The sequence below is a fragment of the Anomaloglossus baeobatrachus genome, chromosome 4 (assembly GCF_048569485.1).
Source record: "Anomaloglossus baeobatrachus isolate aAnoBae1 chromosome 4, aAnoBae1.hap1, whole genome shotgun sequence".
Classification (NCBI taxonomy): Eukaryota; Metazoa; Chordata; class Amphibia; order Anura; family Aromobatidae; genus Anomaloglossus; species Anomaloglossus baeobatrachus.
In genome coordinates, this window is record NC_134356.1 from 38,197,730 (window position 1) to 38,212,199 (window position 14,470).

General features: G+C 44.6%; 1 protein-coding gene across 1 annotated transcript in view; it reads left to right on the top strand.

Moving 5' to 3' along the window:
* The window catches only part of FERRY3 (FERRY endosomal RAB5 effector complex subunit 3), a 64,303-nt gene extending 54,742 nt beyond the window's left edge, over positions 1-9,561 (top strand). The window contains exons 12-14 of the mRNA XM_075344252.1: positions 2,357-2,414; positions 5,042-5,109; positions 8,261-9,561. Coding sequence (XP_075200367.1) covers positions 2,357-2,414; positions 5,042-5,109; positions 8,261-8,353 — 219 coding nt within the window. The 3' untranslated portion in view covers positions 8,354-9,561. The remainder of the gene's footprint in view (positions 1-2,356; positions 2,415-5,041; positions 5,110-8,260) is intronic.
* The last annotated feature ends 4,909 nt before the right edge of the window (positions 9,562-14,470 follow it).

The window sequence follows — 14,470 nt, forward strand, 5'->3', positions numbered from 1 at the left end:
GATCTCTCTCTCCTCCCGATCTCTCTCTCTCTCCTCCCGATCTCTCTCTCTCTCTCCTCCCGATCTCTCTCTCTCCTCCCGATCTCTCTCTCTCCTCCCGATCTCTCTCTCTCCTCCCGATCTCTCTCTCTCCTCCCGATCTCTCTCTCTCCTCCCGATCTCTCTCTCTCTCTCCTCCCGATCTCCCTCTCTCTCCTCCCGATCTCCCTCTCTCTCCTCCCGATCTCCCTCTCTCCCCTCTCGATCTCTCTCCCCTCTCGATCTCTCTCCCCTCTCGATCTCTCTCCCCTCTCGATCGCTCTCCCCTCTCGATCGCTCTCCCCTCTCGATCGCTCTCCCCTCTCGATCTCTCTCCCCTCTCGATCGCTCTCCCCTCTCGATCTCTCTCCCCTCTCGATCGCTCTCCCCTCTCGATCGCTCTCCCCTCTCGATCGCTCTCCCCTCTCGATCGCTCTCCCCTCTCGATCGCTCTCCCCTCTCGATCGCTCTCCCCTCTCGATCGCTCTCCCCTCTCGATCGCTCTCCCCTCTCGATCGCTCTCCCCTCTCGATCGCTCTCCCCTCTCGATCTCTCTCCCCTCTCGATCGCTCTCCCCTCTCGATCTCTCTCCCCTCTCGATCGCTCTCCCCTCTCGATCGCTCTCCCCTCTCGATCTCTCTCCCCTCTCGATCTCTCTCCCCTCTCGATCTCTCTCCCCTCTCGATCTCTCTCCCCTCTCGATCTCTCTCCCCTCTCGATCTCTCTCCCCTCTCGATCTCTCTCTCCTCTCGATCGCTCTCTCCTTTCGATCTCTCTCTCTCCTTTCGATCTCTCTCTCTCCTCTCGAGCTCTCTCTCTCCTCTCGAGCTCTCTCTCTCCTCTCGAGCTCTCTCTCTCCTCTCGAGCTCTCTCTCCTCTCGAGCTCTCTCTCTCCTCTCGAGCTCACTCTCTCCTCTCGAGCTCACTCTCTCCTCTCGAGCTCACTCTCTCCTCTCGAGCGCTCTCTCTCCTCTCGAGCGCTCTCTCTCCTCTCGAGCGCTCTCTCTCCTCTCGAGCGCTCTCTCTCCTCTCGAGCTCTCTCTCTCCTCTCGAGCTCTCTCTCTCCTCTCGAGCTCTCTCTCTCCTCTCGAGCTCTCTCTCTCCTCTCGAGCTCTCTCTCTCCTCTCGAGCTCTCTCTCCCCTCGAGCTCTCTCTCTCCTCTCGAGCCCTCTCCTCTCGATTTCTCTCTCCTCTCGATCTGTCTCTCCGCTTGATCTCTCTCTTGATCTCTCTTAATATCCTTCTCAATCTCTCATTCTTGATCTCAATCTCCTTCTCAATCTCTCTCTCTTGATCTCTCTCTCTCTCTCTCTCAATCTCTCTTTCTGTCTCTCTCACCGATTTCTCTCTCGATCTCTCTCTTAATCTCTCTCTCAATCTCTCTCTATCAAAAGTGTCAAACACCCGTAAGATACTCGATCAAGTACGGAGCTTCTCTATCACCCTGGTGATCAATTGAGTATCACTCACTGCCGAGCACGCTCATCACTATTGTTAACAGTTGAATGGTAGGGTGTCCCGCCCCCACCAAACTGATACTGATAATTTTCTAGTGATTTTTTTTTTTTCATTATCCTCATTTAAAAAAATCTTTGCGATATTGCACTTCTTACACTGGCCACTAGGCAAGTTAGAGTCGGCCAATAGTTTCCATTTTCTGCAGCTCAGTTTTCAGCTTAGTTGTATAGACTGGCGCAGAATAAGCAGAGTCATCTCATTATCATTAAAATTGTGACAACGCTACTGTAGTGCCGAAAATGAGCCATACACTGACACTATGTACACATAGGTAAGGATATGTATGCAGATTTCCTGTCACGTCTTGGTTTTTGGGAGAGTAGCTGTACTCCTTTTCTTTTTTGATAAGTATGTTCACAGGAAGATAATCATGATTGAATGTCCCAATTATTTTGCGGTGTAAACAGGCTGTCAAACTCTCATTCATGAAGTAAAATGATCTTTTGCGCAGCACAAAAAGTCATCGTCCTCGGCGGTGTATCGTCCAGTGTAATCAGGACTCTCACTGCCTCGGAGAGTGGCAGTCAGTGTGCACCAAGCGATCTAGTATAGTGACGCCGGCCCGTCTGTGTAAATGGACCCTTACAACAGAGCAAGTTATGTTCAGATACCCAACATTAAACCTGTTCTATTTGCAACACGTGGTCCTAAATGTATGGTCTCTATTTTCAGAGAACATTGTGCAGGGGACGGGGTGGGGGCTTGGGGGTCTCTACATTATTGTACAAGTCACCTGCACAGCCTCACGTACGCACACGCCGCCCCATCACCTAATAATAATAATGAGCGTTTCCTGACGGCATTTCTTCTGTCTCTTTAGGAAATGACTATACCATGGTGCCTGAAGAGGGCCGAGCTGGTGTTTAAGTGTGTGAAAGGTAACGCAACGTGTGAATTTTTATGGTGCGACCTCATAGTAATCACGTCTCGGGATCCCATTGTTCCTGTCCACAATCCAGGCATATTTTACGGAGCGGAGAAATCATGTTGGGAGAAAAAAAAAATTTGGAAAGGTTTCCTCAAAATGTGTCTCGTGAGCCTCACGTAAGCGGCGCGGTCAGCGGTGAGATCCTGGCCGCAGCCCTGGCTCCTCCAGCTTTCCTGAGGACGTCACGTATGTTATTTCTGTGTATGTGCAGACAGGTCAAATGAGGCTGACATGTGCCGAGCCCGTGACCCCGCACCATTTACATATATGTAATATAGGGTCTTTAGGATTCAAAATATTATTTATCCATTTTTTTTTTTTTTGGGGGGGGGGGAGATGGCTGACTAACACGCATGACCTCCACTATATCCCTCCATTACCTGTATCGTTGATGACACTTCTCCCTAAATATGTAGCAAAGATAATATGGAAAGTATTGCACTCAGGTTAGGACTAGTTTTAGGGCTAGGACTGGGTTAGGGCAAGTGTTAGGTTTAGGACAAATACTAGGGGTAAGAATAGAGTTAGGTCTAGAACTAGGGTTACGGCTATGACCACTGTTAGGCATAGGACTAGGGTTAAAACTGGGTTAGGACTAGAACAAGTGTTAGGGGTAGGAGTAGTACTAGGTTTAGGGCTACTGCGACTATTATGGATGAGCAAGGGTTAAGGCTAGGGCTAAGTTGGGGCTAGTAAAAGTGTTAGGGTTAGGACTAATACTAGGGTTAAGAATAGAGTTAGGGCTAGGACCACTGTTAGGGATAGGAGTAGGGTTAAGACTGAGTTAGGACTAGAACAAGTGTTAGGGATTGGACTAGTACTAGGTTTATAATTAGGGTTAGGGCTAAAACCAGTTAGTGATGAGCTAGGGTTTAAGCTAGGACTGAGTTAGGGCTAGTACAAGTGTTAGGGGTAGGACTAGTACTAGGGTTAGAGCTAGAACTAGGGTTAGGGCTAGTACCACTGTTAAGGATAGGATTGGGTTAGGGCTAGGACCACTGTTCAGGATAGGATTGGGTTAGGGCTAGGACCACTGTTAAGGATAGGATTGGGTTAGGGCTAGGACCACTGTTCAGGATAGGATTGGGTTAGGGCTAGGACCACTGTTAAAGATAGGATTGGGTTAGGGCTAGGACCACTGTTCAGGATAGGATTGGGTTAGGGCTAGGACCACTGTTAAGGATAGGATTGGGTTAGGGCTAGGACCACTGTTCAGGATAGGATTGGGTTAGGGCTAGGACCACTGTTCAGGATAGGATTTGGTTAGGGCTAGGACCACTGTTAAGGATAGGATTGGGTTAGGGCTAGGACCACTGTTAAGGATAGGATTGGGTTAGGGCTAGGACCACTGTTCAGGATAGGATTGGGTTAGGGCTAGGACCACTGTTAAGGATAGGATTGGGTTAGGGCTAGGACCACTGTTAAGGATAGGATTGGGTTAGGGCTGGGACCACTGTTCAGGATAGGATTGGGTTAGGGCTGGGACCACTGTTCAGGATAGGATTGGGATAGGGCTGGGACCACTGTTCAGGATAGGATTAGGTTAGGGCTAGTACAAGTGTTAAGGTTAGGACTAGTTACTTGGCTTAGAGCTAGAACTAGGGTGAAAGCTAGTACCACTGTTAAGGATAGGATTGTGTTAGGGCTAGGACCACTGTTCAGGATAAGACTGAGTTAGGGCTAGTACAAGTGTTACGGTTAGGACTAGTACTAGGGTTAAGGCTAGGACCACTGTTAGGATAGAACTGTATTAGAGATATTACAAGTGTTAGGGTTAGTGCAATTGTTAGTGTTAGGACTAATTCTAGCGTTAGGAGTAGAGATAGAAGTATGGTTAGGGCTAGGACCACTGTTAGGGATAGGACTAGGGTTAAGACTGGGTTAGGGCTAGAACAAGTGCTAGGGATAGAAATAGTACTAGGATTAGGGATTGAACTAGGTTAGGGCTACGACCACTATTAGGGATGGACTAAGGTTAAGGCTAGGATTGGGCTGAGGCTAGTACAAGTGTTAGGGTTAGGACTAAAGTCAGAGCTAGAACTAGGATTAGGAACACTATTAAGGATAGGACTGGGATAGAAGTAGTACTAGGGTTAGGGCTAGGACCACTGATAGGATAGCGATAGCTCAAGTTTTAAGGTTACAGTTAGTAGTAAGGTTAGGAAAAGGGTTAGGGCTAAGGTCAGAGTAATAAAATGGTAGCATAAAATAACAATTATATATATATATATATATATATATATATATATATATATATATATATATATATATATATATATACTATAACAATGTATAATCTCAGGGAGTGCAACAGTGCACAAGTTAGGGGGTGCCAAATACTTGACCTGGGTGCTGGGAGCCTGCACTGCTGCCAGATACCCCTATTTGTGCGAGGCAGGGAGGCATAATCATTTATTCCCCTGCCTTGGCTAGAGGGGGTCCTAGGCGTTAATATTAGAGCCATTTGAATATGTATATCAGTGGGGGGCATCAGGGGTGTAACTATATGGGGTTCTGGGGTAGAAGCTGTATCGGGGCATAATACTCTGTTGTGTAATATCAGTGATTTCTTTGTAGGCTTCATGATGGAAATGGTTTCCTGGGATGGAGGCGTTTCGAGAACTGTGCAATTTCTTGTGCCTCAGGTACGTAAAAGAAAGTTACAGCCGATCCGATCAGCCTCCCCAAAAATCATCCGTACATCCCTTTGGGTTCTGCTTACTCAGAGACGTGGACTGGAGCCCCTTCTAGATGCTAATGAGGATGATCATCATATCTGGGAAATTTCCCAGCAGCTCGTCTAGTGTCTACTCTGACACAGCCACTTGTGTGATTGGGTCTGGTCTGACCCACCGGATCACCCCCGCCTTTACAGCGCCATATGTGTGCTTGTGGTTGAGATTGGTACTGCAGCTCATCCCCATTTTTTTAGGCACATGCTGCTATGACCTAGGAAGTACAAAAGGAGATCAAGATATACAGCCATACAAAACACCCAAGGGGAGCAAGGAACTAGCTTGACCAATGTGTCGTATAAAGGTGGATTGGGCTGAATGGATATAGTGAGACCCACGGCTGAAATATGAGGCACCAAACAAATAGAAATAAATTCTACAAAAAAATGATTAAAGGTCAAACAAAACTTCATTTATTAATTACATAGAGTAGAAATATAAAGCGTAAAGCCACAAGGCAGGAAGACCAAGCAAAAATGGTGTCACATGTAGATATAACCATAATGTGAGGGCAAGGACACCCTGACGAAGGTGACGCCGAAACGTGCGCGTCGGGGTTTTTGGTGTCACATGTACGGGCCAGGTCTCCCCAGTGATCAGGTAAATTATTTAACCATTTCTCCTTACATGCACAACCTTGTTACAGTGTGGGTGGTGTGATGTGATGCCTATATGCTTCTGCCACTTGATGCTTTACCTTGGGCACTGGCATCTCATTCCCCACACTGTACTGCTTGTTTGAACCATGTTGTTCTCCTCTTTTCCTGCTCACATAATACTGTATAGTTGACATGGAGTCCTTGCACCCACATTATGGTTATATCTACATGTGACACCATTTTTGCTTGGTCTTCCTGCCTTGTGGCTTTACGCTTTATATTTCTACTCTATGTAATTAATAAATGAAGTTTTGTTTGACCTTTAATCGTTTTTTTGTAGAATTTATTTCTATGACCTAGGAAGTTAAACCCCTAAGGTGCTGCGGCCAATTCCCACTACAGCATCTAAGCAGTTAGATGGAAGAAGTCAGTTTCTTATTCCCAGCCGCCCCACTAAACATTTGCTGGCTTCTGGTGGGCGTCCATAACACCTGGGGGCCGTCTAGTTGCCATCTGTGTATCCGAGTTAAGTTCAGTGCTGGCTATTACGGGAAAAATTGCAAGCCTATGACTTTGTGAACAAAGTGATAAAAAAAAAAATTAGTTGTGACCCCCAAGACCCTAAATAGCTGCCGAAGTTTTATGTTTGGTTAGATGTTAGCGGTCTCTGTAGTGCCTGTGTCCCCATGACAGCTCTTCCTGTCTGCACTAATTATTCAGTATTATCAGAGGGCCACATCAATGTTCACCTATGTGTATATACGTGTGCACATTGATGCAGATGGTTAATAAGGCCAGCCAGGAAGTGTTATCAGAGGGACACATCAATGTTCACCTATGTGTGTATACGTGTGCACAGTGATGCAGATGGTTGTTTACATCTACTGTACGTATTGTTACTATAATAAGGCCAGCCAGGAAGTGTTATCAGAGGGACACATCAATGTTCACCTGTGTGTGTATACCTGCGCACAGTGATGCAGATGATTGTTTCCATCTACGTATTGTTTCTATAATAAGACCTGCCAGGAAGTGTTATCAGAGGGACACATCAATGTTCACCTGTGTGTGTATACCTGTGCACAGTGATGCAGATGATTGTTTAAATCTACGTATTGTTTCTATAATAAGGCCTGCCAGGAAGTGTTATCAGGGGGACACATCAATGTTCACCTGTGTGTGTATACCTGTGCACAGTGATGCATATTGTTGTTTACATCTGCATATTGTTTCTATAAGAAGGCCAGCCAGGAAGTGTTATCAGAGGGACACATCAATATTCACCTATGTGTATACCTGTGCACAGTGATGCAGATGGTTGTTTACATCTGCGCATTGTTTCTATAATAAGGCCAGCCAGGAAGTGTTATCAGAGGGACACATCAATGTTCACCTGTGTGTGTATACCTGTGCACAGTGAAGCAGAATTGTTGCTTACATCTGCGCGTTGTTTCTATAATAAGGCCTGCCAGGAAGTGTTATCATAGGAACACATCATTGTTCGCCTATATGTGTATACCTGTGCACAGTGATGCAGATGGTTGTTTACATCTATGTATTGTTTCTATAAGAAGGCCAGCCAGGAAGTGTTATCAGAGGGACACAGAATTAGAATTGTTCAAGACATACATTGAGAAATCTCCATGTACAGTATCAACTAGTCACTGCCATGTAGGGAAGTAGAGAATCCCTCTTTCCTGCCCGTCGTATTTGTCATGGGGTCGTCATACTTCCCCATGTTCCCCCACATGAGCGTATCGGTGCAGGACCGGTCCTATCTGTTCCCACGACAGTCATGAGGCGATTAGCCGGCGACACAGCGGCGAAGATGAAAAGGAAAACGAGCGGCCGCCGAGCCTTTGTCTGGTGGGATCATCTATATTAACAGGAAGAGTCACTCCGGGCCGTGTGACACGTATCCTCACTGGGTGGGGGGGCTTTAACTCTTTAGTCAGATTACGAGTGGTCAGAACCCCTCAGGTGTAAGGGATGGATTTAAAGGGGTCTTCCTGGTCATAAGCCCCCTCCAAAGGGGGCTTGTCCCCAGAGCAAGACTTTTGTTTCTTCCTAGATTTTTGGTTTCTAGCATCTATCAGATTTAGGACCCCTCCACTCCCAAACAGCCCCCCATACTGGGCACCCATTCACCCACCACGTTGTAGCCAGAGGTAGCTTACCCCAATAATGCCAAGAGCCACTGTCTGTTATGTGATGTCGCAGCGCTGCTGACAATCAGTGAGCTCAGCCCGAGTATACACAGCACAAGCCACTGATTGTCAGCAGCGCTGTGACATCACATAATAGACACCACGAGCAGTAGTGGAGGTTCAGCGATGGACCCATGAAGGGTGAGTAGAGCACAGTTTGGTATTATTTTCTGATTACAGAAAACTCCTTTAAGACCCCATCTGGACCCCCCACCCCCCTACCATAACTAATAATGTTTGCTTCTATATTTCCAGAACATCTCAGAAGAAATGTTCTACCAGCTGAGCAACATGCTCCCTCAGATCTTCAGAGTCTCGTCCACGCTCACCCTGACGTCCAAACGCTGAGGCCTCGGACAGGACGGCTAAGAAATAGTAAAGCCCACCCTGAAGCCCCCGTATTGCATTGTTGATATTGACGCCATTGGTGGTGATCTGTGGTTCTTTACCTCCAGGATGTGGAGCACTAGGGGGCTGTAGGAATGCAGGACCACGTTGGCCCCGACACCACGTTGGCCCCGACACCACGTTGGCCCAGACACCACGTTGGCCCCGACACCACGTTGGCCCCATACACCACGTTGGCCCCGACACCACGTTGGCCCCGACACCTCGTTGGCCCAGACACCTCGTTGGCCCAGACACCTCGTTGGCCCAGACACCTCGTTGGCCCAGACACCTCGTTGGCCCAGACACCACGTTGCCCCAGACACCACGTTGCCCCAGACACCACGTTGGCCCAGACACCACGTTGGCCCAGACACCACGTTGGCCCAGACACCACGTTGGCCCAGACACCACGTTGGCCCAGACACCACGTTGGCCCCGACACCACGTTGGCCCAGACACCACGTTGGCCCCGACACCACGTTGGCCCCGACACCACGTTGGCCCCGACACCACGTTGGCCCCGACACCACGTTGGCCCCGACACCTCGTTGGCCCCGACACCACGTTGGCCCAGACACCACGTTGGCCCCGACACCACGTTGGCCCCATACACCACGTTGGCCCCGACACCACGTTGGCCCCGACACCTCGTTGGCCCAGACACCTCGTTGGCCCAGACACCTCGTTGGCCCAGACACCTCGTTGGCCCAGACACCTCGTTGGCCCAGACACCACGTTGGCCCAGACACCACGTTGGCCCAGACACCACGTTGGCCCAGACACCACGTTGGCCCAGACACCACGTTGGCCCCGACACCACGTTGGCCCCGACACCACGTTGGCCCCGACACCACGTTGGCCCCGACACCACGTTGGCCCCGACACCACGTTGGCCCCGACACCTCGTTGGCCCCGACACCACGTTGGCCCCGACACCACGTTGGCCGAGACACCACGTTGGCCGAGACACCACGTTGGCCGAGACACCACGTTGGCCGAGACACCACGTTGGCCGAGACACCACGTTGGCCGAGACACCACGTTGGCCGAGACACCACGTTGGCCGAGACACCACGTTGGCCCAGACACCTCGTTGGCCCAGACACCTCGTTGGCCCAGACACCACGTGGTCACATGTGTATGATGATATAACCTGCTAATAAACATTCCAGTGTAATGGTGGCTTCTGTATTATTACCTGGGGTCCGTCTTCCTTCCTCCCCCAATAGCTCAAGATGATGGTGGAGAAAGCCTTGGGTAAGACTTCCAGCATGTCATAAAAAAGGCTTTGCCGTGACGATGAGAGTGGTACTAGGCAGGGGCTAGTATTGCATTCTCTGAAGTTGCAATACCAGATATGACCTATGGATAAGAGTGGCGCTGTTTTCTACTTGGGCATTACTCTTCATTCCTTTAATTTCAGGTCACTTTTCGGAATAAGCTTTCGTATCTATACACCGTGTGCAGAATTATTAGGCAAATGAGTATTGTGATCACATGATACTTTTATACATGTCGTCCTACTCCAAGCTGTATAGGCTGAGAGCCAACTGCCAATGAAGTAAATCAGGTGATGTGCATCTCTGTAATGAGGAGGGGTGCGGTGTAATGACATCAACACCCTATATAAGGGGTGCTTAATTATTAGGCAACTTCCTTTTCATTAGCAAAATGGGTCAGAAGAGAGATGTGACTGGCTCTGAAAAGTCCATATTGTGAGATGTCTTGCAGAGGGATGCAGCAGTCTTGAAATTGCCAAACTTTTGAAGCGCGATCACCGAACAATCAAGCGTTTCATGGCAAATAGCCAACAGGGTCGCAAGAAGCGTGTTGGGCAAAAAAGGCGCAAAATAACTGCCCATGAATTGAGGAAAATCAAGCGTGAAGCTGCCAAGATGCCATTTGCCACCAGTTTGACCATATTCCAGAGCGGCAAAGTTACTGGAGTATCAAAAAGCACAAGGTGTGCCATACTCAGGGACAGGCCAAGGTAAGGAAGGCTGAAAAACCACCACCTCTGACCAAGAAACATAAGATAAAACCTCAAGACTGGGCCAAGAAATATCTGAAGACTGATTTTTCAAAGGTTTTATGGACTGATGAATGAGAGTGACTCTTGATGGGCCAGATGGATGGGCCAGAGGCTGGATCAGTACAGGGCAGAGAGCTCCACTCCGGCTCAGACGCCAGCAAGGTGGAGGTGGGCACTGGTATGGGCTGGTATCATCAAAGATCAACTTGTGGGACCTTTTCAGGTTGAAGATGGAGTGAAGCTCAACTCCCAGACCTACTGCCAGTTTCTGGAAGACAACTTCTTCAAGCAGTGGTACAGGAAGAAGTCGGTATCGTTCAAGAAAAATATGATTTTCATGCAGGACAATGCTCCATCACATGCATCCAACTACTCCACAGCGTGGCTGGCCAGTAAAGGTCTAAAAGATGAAAAAATAATGACATGGCCCCCTTGTTCACCTGATCTGAACCCCATAGAGAACCTGTGGTCCCTCATAAAATGTGAGATCTACAGGGAGGGAAAACAGTCCACCTCTCGGAGCAGTGTCTGGAGGCTGTGGTGGCTGCTGCACGCAATGTGGATCGTAAACAGATCAAGCAATGACAGAATCTATGGATGGTCGGCTGTTGAGAGTCATCATAAAGAAAGGGGGCTATATTGGTCACTAATTTTTGGGGGTTTTGTTTTTGCATGTCAGAAATGTTTATTTCTAAATTTTGTGCAGTTATATTGGTTTACCTGGAGAAAATAAACAAGTGAGATGGGAATAGATTTGTTTTTTATTAAGTTGCCTAATAATTCTGCACAGTAATAGTTACCTGCACAAACAGATATCCTCCTAAGATAGCCAAATCTAAAAAAAAAACACTCCAGCTGCCAAAAATATTAAGCTTTGATATTTCTGAGTCTTTTGGGTGATTGAGAACATAGTTGTTGATCAGTAATAAAAAAAAAAATCCTCTAAAATACAACTTGCCTAATAATTCTGCACACGGTGTATGGAGGATAACACTATTTCTGCCCATTATATCACTGGTATCCTGCATGTATCACCAGTTTTCCCCTCTTCAGACTCGATCTCCCATACATAGCACACATACACATGAGGGATTCCTGCTTCCCTGTCTCTATGTACTGCATGTTCAGCAGCAGCATGGAGGACATTGTACGGCAGCACTAAGCAGTGTAGCTGTGAATCCAGCACTGGGTGAGCTAAAACACTTACTAGAAAGCTGACTCATGATCTATTCATGTCTGTGCCTCATCAGAACTAATAGTCCGTTGTATTCTGATCCCTCAGTGAGCCAGCAATCTGTTTTATTTTGCACTACATAAATTTAAAGGGTTATTCCCATTTTTCTAAATGGGTATTGTCGGATAGTACTGGTAAATAGAAGCAGTTTTGCAATTTACTGCTTATTAATATTTTAATCCGTTCTTGAGATATTAACACTTTTCTTTTGTTTACACCTCGTTGCCTTGGAGACCGACCACTACTGCTAAACTTCAGAACATGTGCAATGCTCATAAACTCTTTTTCTGTTGAGCTTGTAAGTGCTGTTTTGAAGCTTCCCAAGATCACTGGAGACCGCTGTTACCTTGTAATGGCTTTTCAGCGTTAGCTGACAGGTATTAGAGCGGTCGTAGCAGCGGTAGTCGGTCTCCTAGGCAACAAACTGCAAATAAAAGTGTTAATATCTTAAGAACGGTTGCAAATTTTAACAAGCAGTAAATTGCTAAAGTGCTTGTTTTTACAAGCTCTATCAGACACAATAGCCATCTAAGAAGATTAAAATCACTCTTTAAGTTGGCTTTCAGTGTGAATGAGGAGTCCAGGAATAGAGGGGAAAGGAAGAAGTGGCTCATAAGTGGAGAAAGGTTATTATATTTGCTTGGGCGATCAGTTTCTATTGCAGATTTTTGCCCACCACCCGTTTTCCAGGACCCTTGAGCCCCTGCATGTGGAAGTATAAGACAGGAAATGTCCAGACGTCACACGTAACGCAATTTTCTTACTATTTTTGGAATTTTTTTTATTTTAGAAGATATATTTAAGGAAGTGAAATTGATATTTTCATTAAATTTGCCGGCACTGTTGGTTCTGTAAGTAAATATGAATTATGGGATGCTAAAAACGGTCCCTTCAACCAGAGGCATTTATATCCGACTGTGATATATGGCTTTAGTGATCGGGGGCTGGACGGACTCCCCTGCAGAATATTTATAGAGAGGATCATAGGACGCCCGCTGTCACAGAGGAAGTGATTTCATGGGTGTGAACTGTGATAACATACGGGGGAGTGCGGCCCCTCAAATCTACATAATTAACTCTGAACTTTCTAGAAATGATTCTGATTTATTTATTTTTTTAAAATTTGAATTAATTTTTTTTATTTTTTTGCAAATTTAAACTGATGCTCCTTTTTCAGATTCTTAAAAGGAATGAGCAGCTAATCAATTTTCTCTTTAAAAATAAATAAAAAAATAAAATAAAAAAAGGCTTCCAAGGGGATTGCGGCCCCTTAAACCTATACAATTATATTGAACTTTCTAGAAAGGATTTTAATTTCTCATTCTGATTTTTCTTATTTTATTTTTTTATTTTGAATTTTTTTTTTTTTGCAAATTTAAACTGATGTTTTTTTCAAATTCTTATAAGGAATGAACAGCTAATCAATTTTCTCTTAAATAAATAAAATAAAATTAAAATTAAGAAAAGGCTTTCAAGGGGATTGTGGCCCCTCAAAGCTACATAATTACCTCTGAACTTTCTAGAACGGATTTTGATTTCTGATTCTGATTTTTTTTAATTATTTTTATTTTATTTTCTTTTTTCATTTAATTCTTCTTTTTTTTGCAAATTTAAATTGATGCTCCTTTTTCAGATTCTTATAAGGAATGAGCAGCTAATCAATTTTCTCTATAAAAAAAATAAATAAAATTTAAAAAAAGCTTCCAGGGGGATTGTGGCCCCTCAAACCTATATAATTACCTCTGAACATTCTATAAAGTATTTTGATTTATGATTTATTTATTTTTAAATTTGAATTTTTTATTTTTTTTTGCAAATTTAAACTGATGCTCCTTTTTCAGATTCTTATAAGGAATGAGCAGCTAATCAATTTTCTCTTTAAAAAAAATAAAATAAAATTAAGAAAAGGCTTTCAAGGGGATTGTGGCCCCTCAAAGCTACATAATTACCTCTGAACCTTCTAGAACGGATTTTGATTTCTGATTTTTTAAAAATTTTTTCTTTTTTTAAATTTGAAATAAATTCTCTTTTTATTTTTTTTTTTGCAAATTTAAACTGATGCTGCTGTTTTCAGATTCTTATAAGAAATGAGCAGCTAATCAATTTTCTCTTTAAAAAAAAATAATAAAATTTAAAAAAAAGGATTCCAAGTGGATTGTGGCCCCTCAAACCTACATAATTACCTTTGAACTTTCTACAAAGGATTTTGATTTCTGATTCTGATTTTTTTTTTAATTATTTTTTTTTATTATTTTTTTTTTTTTTTTTTGCAAATTTAAACGGATGCTGCTTTTTCAGATTCTTAAAAGGAATGAGCAGCTAATCAATTTTCTCTTTTAAAAAAAAAAATAATAATACTGTAAAATAAAACAGGCTTCCAAGTGGATTAAAAAGAAAACAATATTTAACCCCTTCACACTCGAGCCTGCTTTCACCATCATGACCATTTTTTTTCCAATTCTGACCAGTGTCACTTTAAGTGTTAATAATCCTGGAACGCTTCCACGGATCCCGGTGATTCTGAGGTTGTTTTTTTGTGACATATTGCATGTCATCATAGTAGTAGTAAATTTAGGCCGATATTTTTTGCAATTATTTATGAAAATATCGGAATTTAGCAAACATTTTTAAATTTCAAATTTTAATTTTTAATCCCATCAACCAAAAAGTAATGTAAAAAGTAATGTCACGTATATACAAATAGCGCAATTTTTGAGAAAAAAAAAAAATATATATATATAATTTTTTTTTTTGTTAGGAAGTTAGAAGGGGGTCATCAGTAATTTCTTATTTTTCCAACAAAATTTAC